This window comes from Cebus imitator, unplaced genomic scaffold (assembly GCF_001604975.1).
Source record: "Cebus imitator isolate Cc_AM_T3 unplaced genomic scaffold, Cebus_imitator-1.0 Scaffold296, whole genome shotgun sequence".
Lineage (NCBI taxonomy): Eukaryota > Metazoa > Chordata > Mammalia > Primates > Cebidae > Cebus > Cebus imitator.
This window is the reverse complement of record NW_016107611.1, coordinates 1,995,251-2,005,995: the sequence shown is the minus strand read 5'-3', so window position 1 is coordinate 2,005,995 and position 10,745 is coordinate 1,995,251. Positions and strand designations below refer to the sequence as shown.

General features: G+C 52.8%; 1 protein-coding gene across 2 annotated transcripts in view; it reads left to right on the top strand.

The window, feature by feature from the left end:
* GPR4 (G protein-coupled receptor 4) overlaps positions 1 to 6,355 on the top strand; it is a 13,758-nt gene extending 7,403 nt beyond the window's left edge. The window contains exon 2 of one of the 2 annotated variants that reach the window (XM_017502493.2): positions 3,458 to 6,355. In XM_017502493.2, coding sequence (XP_017357982.1) covers positions 4,277 to 5,365 — 1,089 coding nt within the window. In that variant the 5' untranslated portion in view covers positions 3,458 to 4,276 and the 3' untranslated portion in view covers positions 5,366 to 6,355. The remainder of the gene's footprint in view (positions 1 to 3,457) is intronic. The other variant, XM_017502491.2, reaches the window with a different exon arrangement.
* The last annotated feature ends 4,390 nt before the right edge of the window (positions 6,356 to 10,745 follow it).

Here is a 10,745-nt window from a genome sequence, read left to right as displayed (position 1 = left end):
GTCTCAAAAAAAAAAAAAAAAAGATAGGGTTTCATCATGATGGTCAGGCTGGTCTTGAACTCTTAACCTCAGGTGATCCACCTACCCCGGCCTCCCAAAATGCTAGGATTACAGGCATAAGCCACAGCGCCCGGCCCCGCTTGTCCTTTTTACTGTTTTAGATTGGGTTTCTGGTTAAGATCTTGTTGGGAAAAAAGAAAAAAAAGGCTTCATATCCAAAATCGCTAAACCAAAAGAGCCCCGGATGGAATGGCTCCCGAAGGGCCCTGTGACACTGGATTTGGCTCTGCTTCTCTTGGGGGGTTGACGACAGTCAGGGTCTTGGTCCATGAGTATCCTTTGCCCTGTGTGTGCTGATCTTCCCAGAACAAAGCGGGTAACAGGCTCAAGGTTCTCCCTCAAGAAAATTGGAGGCGAAGGACAGAGGCAGTGAAGGGAGTGGTCCCTGAGGGCGGAGACTACTGATGCTGACCCCAGAGCTTCCCCACGCTCCCTGTCCTTGACCTTGACTGTCCCCAGCAGCTCCTGGCTCTCCCCTTTCTCTTACTCCTCTGCAGCTTTGGTTCCCAGTCCCCACTGGCAGCACAGGGCCCTTTTCTGTGCAGTTATTCTTTTTCTTTTTTTGAGATGGAGTCTGTCACCCAGGCTGGAGTGCAGTGGCGCGATCTCAGCTCACTGCGACCTCCGCCTCCTGGGATCAAGCAATCCTTCTGCCTCAGCCTCCCAAGTAGCTGGGATTACAGGCACTTGCCACCATGCCCGGCTAATTTTTGTATTTTTAGTAAAGATGGGGTTTCACCATGTTGGCCAGGCTGGTCTCAAACTCCTGATCTCAGGTGATCCACCTGCTTCGGGCTGCTGGGATTACAGGCCTGAGCCACCAAGCCCGCCTGTCCAGTTATTCTGGGGTGGACACTGAAGCACAGGTTGGAGACAAGGACTGAGAGTGGACTTGGCCACACTCCAGCCATCAGGATGTTGGACAGGTCTCAGAACAGCTCTGTGCCTCAGTTTGTCCAAGAGGAAGAACAACCACTTTCCTCATAGGTGTCTTGAAAATTTTCAATGAAATGATATCCATAAACCGGCTGGGCGTGGGGCTCACTCCTATCATCCCAGCACTTTGGGAGGCCAAGGTGGGAGGACCTTTTGATCTCAGGAGTTCGAGACCAGCCTGGGCAACATAGGGAGACCTCCATCTATACTATATAAAGTTTTTAGCCAGGCACGGTGGCACATGCCTGTGTTCCCAGTTACTTGGGAGGCTGAGGCAGGAGGATCACTGGGAGCCCAGGGGGTTGAGGCTGCAATGAGCTGTGGTCATGCTACTGCATTCTAGTCCGGGCGACAGAGCAAGACCCTGTCTCAAAAACATAAGTAAATGGCCAGGTGCGGTGGCTCACACCTGTAATCCTGGCAGTTTGGGAAGTCGAGGCGGCAGATCACGAGGTCAAGAGACCGAGACCATCCTCGCCAACATGGTGAAATCCCATCTGTACTAAAAATACAAAAATTAAGGCCGGGCGCGGTGGCTCAAGCCTGTAATCCCAGCACTTTGGGAGGCCGAGGCGGGTGGATCACGAGGTCAAGAGATTGAGACCAGCCTGGCCAACATGGTGAAACCCCGTCTCTACTAAAAATACAAAAAATTAGCTGGGCATGGTGGTGCGTGCCTGTAATCCCAGCTACTCAGGAGGCTGAGGCAGGAGAATTGCCTGAACTCAGGAGGCGGAGGTTGCAGTGAGCCGAGATCGCGCCATTGCACTCCAGCCTGGGTAACATGAGTGAAACTCCGTCTCAAAAAAAAAAAAAAAAAAAAAAAAATACAAAAATGAGCTGGGCATGGTGTCGTTCACCTGTAGTCCCAGCTACTCGGGAGGCTGAGGCAAGAGAATTGCTTGAACCAGGGAGGTGGAGGTTGCAGTGAGCCGAGATCACACCACTGCACTCCAGCCTGGGTGACAGAGTGAAACTCCATCTCAAAAAATAAATAAGTACTATAAATAAAATAAAAGGCCGGGTGTGCTGGCTCACACCTGTAATCCCAGCACTTTGGGAGGCTGAGGTGGGCGGATCATGAGATCAGGAGTTCAAGACCAGCCTGGCCAACATGGTGAAACCCAGTCTCTACGAAAAATACAAAAATTTGCTGGGCATGGTGGCACATGCCTGTAATCCCAGCTACTCTGGACACTGAGGTGAGAGAATTGCTTGAACTGGGACCCGGGAGGTGGAGGTTGCAGTGAGCTGAGATTGTGCCACTGCACTCCAGCCTGGGCTACAGAGTGAGACTCCATCTCAAAATAAATAAATAAATAAATAAATAAATAAATAAATAAAATAATACACATCAAAATGCCTGGAATGGGATCTGCTAAGTAGTAGGGCTCAGTTAATGTTTATTGTTATTATCCTTGTTGACAAGAATGGGATTCCTGGGTAAGGAGTGGGAGGCTGGCCCCAGCCCTGGTCCTATTGCTGCCATGCTGTGCATCCTTAGGGAGGTGGCTCAACCTCTCTGGGCCCCTTCTCTCTGTCACACGATAGAGTTAGACTAGTGTGGCATTTCCTGAAGCATGATATGATACCTGTGCCAATTTTACAGGGCTTCTGCAAGAAAGTGCTAAAATCTGAGTTGGGTCCTTTTTTTTTATTTTTGGACAGGGTCTCATACTGTTGCCCAAGCTGGAGGGCAGTAGTGCAATCATAGCTCACTGCAGCCTGATTCTCCTGGGCTCAAGTGATCCTGCCACATCAGCCTCCCCAGTAGCTGGGACTACAGTTGTGTACCACCACACCTGGCTAATATTTTTATTTTTATTTATTTACTTAGTTTTGAGATGGAGTCTCGCTCTGTCACCTAGGCTGGAGTGCAGTGGCTCAATCTTGGCTCACTGCAACCTCTGCCTCCCGGATTCAAGCGAGTCCCCTGCCTCAGCCTCCCGAGTAGCTGGGACTACAGGTGCATGCCACCATGCCTGGCTAATTTTTTTGTATCTTTAGTAGAGACGGGGTTTCGCTGGGGTAGCCAGGATGGTCTTGATCTTCTGACCTCCTGATCTGCCCGCCTTAGCCTCCCAAAGTGCTGGGATTCCCGGTGTGAGCCACTGCCCCCAGCCTATTTTTATTTTTTGTAGAGACTAGGTCTCACTGGATTGCCCAGGCTGGTCTTGAACTCCTAGATTCAAGCAATCCTTCCACCTCGGCCTCCCAAAGTATTGAGATTACGGGCATGAGCCACTGCACCCCGCCTGAGTTGGGTCTTTATTCTAACATCTATTGGGGGAAAATACACCTAGCACCTCAAATCCGTGTTCTCAGAGAGTGGTTGCTTAGGATGGGGCTCAGGCATTGTTGGGGTGTCCACTCTCTGCAGTCCACAGCGATTACGGTGAGGGGTGTGGGGAGAAGGTAGGAGTGTCCATGACTCCCTCACTGCTGTCCTCTCTCCCCACAGGCACTGCAAAGTCAGCGTTGAAGGGACTTCATCCAATCCCTCAGCCCGCCCCCACAGGGACCAGTCTGGAGTCCCTCCCCTGCTCCCATTCAAATTTCCTTCCGTCAAAAACTCACTTCCGATCTAGACCTTACTCACCTCCTTCCTGTTTCCTAAGACTTCTTCCTGCAGTCTCCAGACTGAGCCTTACATCTTTGTTTTATCCTGCGCCAGACACCTCCTTTTCCAGAACCTTCTCCATACTGGTTATCTTACTTACCTGGGGTCCTAAGAAATGCCAGCACTCCCACCCGCATTGCCTGGACTTTCCAACACTCCCTGACTGCCCTGTGTGTCCTGTCTCAACACTGTCCCATGTATTTCCTGTGTCTTCTAGAACATTCCCCCACCATTATTCCTTCAATACTATGGCAGTTAGGAACGTACTTCCTAACTGCCCTGCAAACATCTCCTTCTTGCTGTTGCCCAGTGATGCTCTCGTCTTCTCCATAAACACTCCCCAAGACCAATTTTTGTGTCACCCCCATACTCCCTCATTGACACCCTGATTGACTCTATACATAACCTCCTTGACAAACCTCTTTATTCATCTCACCATCGTCCTGAGTTCCCTCCGGTCATAACGCCATCCCTCCTCCAGCTTTTCCCTCTCAAGCTCTGCCCTTCCCGGCTCAGCCTATCTGACCTCACCTCTCTTCCCTGCCATGTTCCCCTGAGCCTCCAAGGAAGGGGCTCAGGGGGCCCCATGGCCTCCCGCTCCCCGTGGCCCCACAGCCCCCGTGGGCCAGGGGAAGTGCCCCAGAAGCCAAAGTGCCCACAATGGGCAACCAGACGTGGGAGGGCTGCCACGTGGACTCGCGCGTGGACCACCTCTTCCCGCCATCCCTCTACATCTTCGTCATCGGCGTGGGGCTGCCCACCAACTGCCTGGCTCTGTGGGCGGCCTACCGCCAGGTGCAGCAGCGCAACGAGCTGGGCGTGTACCTGATGAACCTCAGCATCGCCGACCTGCTGTACATCTGCACGCTGCCGCTGTGGGTCGACTACTTCCTGCACCACGACAACTGGATCCACGGCCCCGGGTCCTGCAAGCTCTTCGGCTTCATCTTCTACACCAACATCTACATCAGCATCGCCTTCCTGTGCTGCATCTCGGTGGACCGCTACCTGGCCGTGGCGCACCCACTGCGCTTCGCCCGCCTGCGCCGCGTCAAGACGGCCGTGGCCGTGAGCTCCGTGGTCTGGGCCACCGAGCTGGGCGCCAACTCGGCGCCCCTGTTCCATGACGAGCTCTTCCGAGACCGCTACAACCACACCTTCTGCTTTGAGAAGTTCCCCATGGAGGGCTGGGTGGCCTGGATGAACCTCTACCGGGTCTTCGTGGGGTTCCTCTTTCCGTGGGCGCTCATGCTGCTGTCGTACCGGGGCATCCTGCGGGCCGTGCGGGGCAGCGTGTCCACCGAGCGCCAGGAGAAGGCCAAGATCAAGCGGCTGGCCCTCAGCCTCATCGCCATCGTGCTGGTCTGCTTCGCGCCCTATCACGTGCTCCTGCTGTCCCGCAGCGCCATCTACCTGGGCCGCCCCTGGGACTGTGGCTTTGAGGAGCGTGTCTTTTCTGCCTACCACAGCTCGCTGGCTTTCACCAGCCTCAACTGTGTGGCGGACCCCATCCTCTACTGCCTGGTCAACGAGGGCGCCCGCAGCGACGTGGCCAAGGCTCTGCACAACCTGCTCCACTTTCTGGCCAGCGACAAGCCCCAGGAGATGGCCAATGCGTCGCTCACCCTGGAGACCCCACTCACCTCCAAGAGGAACAGCACAGCCAAGGCCATGGCTGGCAGCTGGGCGGCCACTCCGCCCTCCCAGGGGGACCAGGTGCAGCTGAAGACGCTGCCGCCAGCACAGTGAACCCCGCCTGGCACAGAAGCCCCCGTCCTCCACTCTCATCCCACAGTCCCTTCTCTTCTGGTCTGGTGTATGCAAATTGAATGAAAACCAGCTATGTTAATATTCATAAGAATACCAGAACGTAGGAAGAGTGAGGTTGGTATATCCCTGGTCAACCTTCATGGTCCCAGATCCCATCACAGTTTGGTGGTCAGGGAGGGCCTCCTGGAGGAGGAGATGAGTAAATATTTATTTTGGCGACATGGTCTCGCTGTGTCGCCCAGGCTGGAGGGCAGCAGTGCAATCGTGGCTCACTGCGGCCTCCACCTCCTGAGCTCCAGCAATCCTCCCACATCAGCCTCGCGAGTAGCTGGGACCACCAGTACACGCCACCATGGCTGGCTAATTTTTGTACTTCTTGTAGAGACGGAGTCTTACTATGTTTCCCAGGCTGGTCTTAAACTCCTGGGCTCAAGAGATCCTCCTGCCTCAGCCTCCCAAAGTACAGATGTGAGCCATCATGCCCGGCCAGATAAATTAAGTCAAATATTTGGTCTCCAGAAAATAAAGACAAATAGAGAAGGTTAGATTTGTTTTTTTTCCAACAAGTGGATAAAAGTCTGTGACTCAGGGGGAAAGAGAAGTGCAGGAAACAGAGGCATGTTTGCAAAGCCCCTGGTCATACAGGGGAGGGAACATAAGACCGCAATTCTAAGTTTTTCTAGATCAACAGCGATCTCCAAGGCAGGTCTGAGGACGAAGAGGGAGAGTGTCAGAATCTGAGTCCAGGGCAATCAGGGCAGATGGCCTGGTGGAATGATGTGGGAAGGTTTGGGAGGAAGGTTTGGGACAAGAGGAAAGGGTATTTAACCGTCATTCAACAGAGTTTTATGTAGGGCGTTGTGCTGGTGGCCCTGGGGATTGAGCAAGGACTGAGACAGGCTGGCCTTGCCTTCACAGGGCTCACCATACACAAGTAAATAAAAAAAACGTCATGTTTGGAATTGCTAAGTGTGAGGGGATATTGTTCTATGCAAAGCCAGTTGAGGGGATAGAGGATGATTGGAGTCTGATCTAAACGAGGAGGGCTTGCTGAGGTGGCTTTCCAGCAGACTTGAAGGAGGTGTGGCACTCAGCCCTGTGGCTGCTGTGGGAAGAGCATTTCAGGCAGAGGGAACTGCAGGTGCAAGGGCGCTGGGGTTAGAGAGTGTATGAAATTCAGGCCGGCAAGGTGGCTCACACCTGTAATTCTAGCACTTTGGGAGGCTAAGGCGGGTGGATCACCTGGGGTCAGGAGTTTGAGACCAGCCTGGCCAACATGGTGAAACCCCATGTCTACTAAAGACACAAAATGCTAAAAAAAAATTAGCCAAACGTGGCGGGCGCCTGTAATCCCAGCTACTTGAGAGGCTGAGGCAGGAGAATCGCTTGAACCCAGGGGGTGGAGGTTGCAGTGAGCCGAGATTGTGCCATTGCACTCCAGCCTGGGCGACAGGAGTGAAACTCTGCCTCCAAATAATAATAATATAAGACAGTGTCTGAATTTTCTTTTTTTCTTCTATTTATTTATTTTTTTGAGTCAGTGTCTCACTCTGTCGCCCAGGCTGGAGTGCAATGGCACTATCTTGACTCACTGCAACCTCCGCCTCCCGGGTTCAAGTAATTCTCCTGTCTCAGCCTCCCAGTAGCTGGGATTACAGGCACCCGCCACCACGCCTGGCTACTTTGTTTTGTATTTTCAGTAGAGATGGGGTTTCACCATGTTGACCAGGCTGGTCTCTTTGGCCAGGCTGGTCTTGAACTCCTGATCTTGTGATATGCCCGCCTCAGCCTCCCAAAGTGCTGGGATTACAGGCGTGAGCCACCGTGCCCAGCCAAGTGTCTGAATGTGGAAGGATAGCAGGTGTGGCAGTGTGGCTGGAGCAGGGGTGGGGAGGACAACAGGAAAGGGAAAATGAGACAGGAGAGGAGACAGCAGGTCATGTGGGGCCATGTAAGTCCTGATGAGGACTCTGCCTTCTAATCTGAGACGACTGGGAGCTATGAGGGGGTTCTCAGTAGAGGATGAAAGCGATTTGACTTAAGTATTCACAGTATCCCACCGGCTGTTGAGTGGGAAGTAGAATGTGGGAGATAGGCTGGGTACGGTGGCTCCAGTCTGTAATCCCAGCACTTTGGGAGTCTGAGGCAGGAGGATCACTTGAGGCCAGGACTTTGGGACCACTGTGGGCAACATAGGGAGACCCCGTTTCTACAAAAAACTTAAAAATTAGCTGGGCATGGTGGCATGTGCCTGCAGTCCCAGCTACTTGGGAGGCTGAGACGTGGGGTTCCCTTGAACCAGGACGTGGAGGCTGCGATGAGCAGTGATTGCGCCACTGCACTCCAGCCTGGGCGACAGAGCAAGGCCCTGTCTCGAAATAAAAAAGTAATATGGGAGACAAGGATAGAAGCCAGGAGCCCCGTGAGGAGGTGGCTGCGGTCGTCTAAGAGGGAGGTGCTGGCAGTTGGGGCGGGGGTGGGGTGGTTGTGGATTTAACAAGGAGCAGTGGTCAGCCTTTGGATTTTTATTTTTGTTTATTTATTTACGTATTTATTTCAAGATGGAGTCTCGCTCTGTCGCCCAAGCTGAAGTGCAGTGTCATGATCTTGGCTCACTGCAACCTCCGACTCCCAGGTTCAAGTGATTCTCCTGTCTCAGCCTCCCAAGTAGCTGGGATTAGAGGCGTGCACCGCCACGCATGGTTAATGTTTGTATTTTTCGCCATGTTGGTCATCCTCTCGCCTCAGCCTCTCAAAGTGCTGAGATTACAGGCTTGAGCCACCGCGCCGGCCTCGGATTTATTTGGAAGGAATCCGCTAATGGAAGAAGTACAGGGGCCAGTGGGATTATGGAACACGAGTCCCTCACCCACTCCGGGACAAGGATGACCGGGGGTCTGAGCCGAAAAAGCTTACAGGAAGGATCCCAGGCAATAGTCCAGGGCGGTCACCAGAGAGGCCAAGCCACCAGTCCAAGGTCGCACGGCCGGTGAGTCAGCGCCGGAGCCATCCTAGGCTCCCTCTCCCCTCCCTATCTCTGCTTGTGTTCCCACGCCCCACGGTGGCCAAGGCTGCCCTCCCTCCCCTGGCCTCAGGAGTCACCATGGCCACTGTTTCATAACCAGGCTGGAGAGCAGGAAGAAGCACCCAGCTCTGAAAAGGCCTCTCCCCTCGGAGAAGGTCTCAGCTCCCCTTCCTCCTCACGGGTGTACAAACAGACTCCTGAGGTGTGAAGATCCACCCACAGCGCTCCCACCCTACCCACCCCCCCACACACAGAGGTTCCCAGAAGACATTCCTGGAAACATTCTCAGAGAAAGGAACAGGAAGGAGGAGAGGAATGGGGGAAAAATGCACTCAATGATTTTTCAGGGATGGAGGGTGGACGGAGCGCAGAGATGTGGGAAATCCAGGCTTCGGTGCTGGAGGGCTGGAGAAGAGACTGGAGAAGAGACCTACCAGTCTTTCCACCCTATCCCATTGCCGTAAACCTACTGGAATGGAGATGTTGGGGCTAGAATTTTTTTTTTTTTTTTGAGACAGAGTCTCACTCTGTCACCCTGGTTGGAGTGCAACCTCCGCCTCTGGGGAGGAAGTGATTCTCCTGTCTCAGCCTCTTGAGTTGCTGGGATTACAGGCGGAAGCCACCACGCCCAGCTACTTTTTTGTATTTTTAGTACAGATGGGGTTTCACTATGTTGGCCAGGCTGGTCTCGATCTCCTGACCTCAGGTGATCGCCTGCCTCAGCCTCCCAAAGTGCTGGGAGTACAGGCATAAGTCACTGCACCTGGCCTGGGGCCAGACATTTTAATTTCTTTTCTTTTTTTGGGGGGGGGACAGGGTCTCCCTCTGTTGCCTAGGCTGGAGCGCAGTGGAGCTTCCATCTCAGCCTCTTGAGTAGCACGGACTGCAGGAGCAAACCACCATGCCTGGCTAATTAAAAAAAATTTTTTTTGGGTAGAGACAGGGCCTTGCTATGTTGCCCAGGCTGGTATCAAACTCTTGGCTTCAAGGAGTCCTCTGGCATTGGCCTCCTCAAGTGCTAGGATTACAGGTGTGAGCCACAGAAACTTTCTGAACACAGTCTCCTTGAAGAATCAAATGAAAGCCTGGACACTACCCCTTCCAACCAAATGCTCATTTGCATTCATTCAATAAAATTTATTAGGCACCTACTGTGTGTCAGGCACTAGGAGCTGATGTAACCAGCAGTGATTTACACAGAAAAAAAGTCATGTACACGTCCATAAGTCTCCTGAACCCATTGTGGGGATCCTCAGCTCCCCCAGTAGGTCCTGAGGCTCCAGGATAACACCCTCAGGGATCAGGAGAAGGCCCTGACCCAAGACTCAAGAAATCCCAGCCTGAGGCCAGGTGTGGTGGCTCACGCCTGTAATCCCAGCACTTTGGGAGGCCAAGGCAGGCGGATTAATTGAGATCAGGGGTTCAAGACCAGCCTGGCAAACTTGGTGAAAATCCATTTATACTAAAAACACAAAAATTAACTGGGCATTGTGGTGTGAACCTGTAATCCCAACTACTGGGGAGGCTGAGGCAGGAGAATCGCTTGAACCCAGGAGGCAGAGCTTGTAGTGAGCTGAGATCCCACCACGGCACTCCAGCCTGAGCCACAGAGCGAGACTCCGTCTCAAAAAATAAAATAAAATAAAGAAAGACATTCCCACTTCAGCTCCACCCTGATTTCCTCTGGAACTCTGGGCAAATCCGTTTCATCCTCTGGCCTCACTTGACCAGTCTGTAAAATGGGAAGGCAGTTGGTCCCAAGTAGATAATGGACCTTAAGTGAAACAGTCCTGAGTTCCAGTATACCTTCAGTCTGGAAGGGACCCTGGGAAAGGGTGTTTTTATGGAATCCTGGCATTCTTAGTAATTCAGAATATCAGGGTTCACACACCAGCGCCATCATTACAGATGAGGAAACGCAGGTCCCTCAGTGCCAGGGGCTTGACAAAGGACACTCAGAGTCAGAGTGGATGCCAAGGAAGTCCAGGGTCCCCTGATTCTGTGTCCTGAATGTAGTTTTCCTCCTATACACCACTCCTCTGTACCTGTTTTCTTTCTTTCTTTTTTTGAGATGGAGTCTCTGTCACCAGGGTTAGAGTACAGTCACGAAATCTCAGCTCACTTCTTCTGCCTCAGCCTCTGGAGTAACTGGGATTACAGGTGCCCACCACCATGCCCGTTTTTTTTTTGTTTTTTGTTTTTTGTTTTTTTGAGACGGAGTTTCACTCATGTTACCCAGGATGGAGTGCAATGGCGCGATCTCGGCTCACCGCAACCTCCGCCTCCTGGGTTCAGGCAATTCTCCTGCCTCAGCCTCCTGAGTAGCTGAGATTA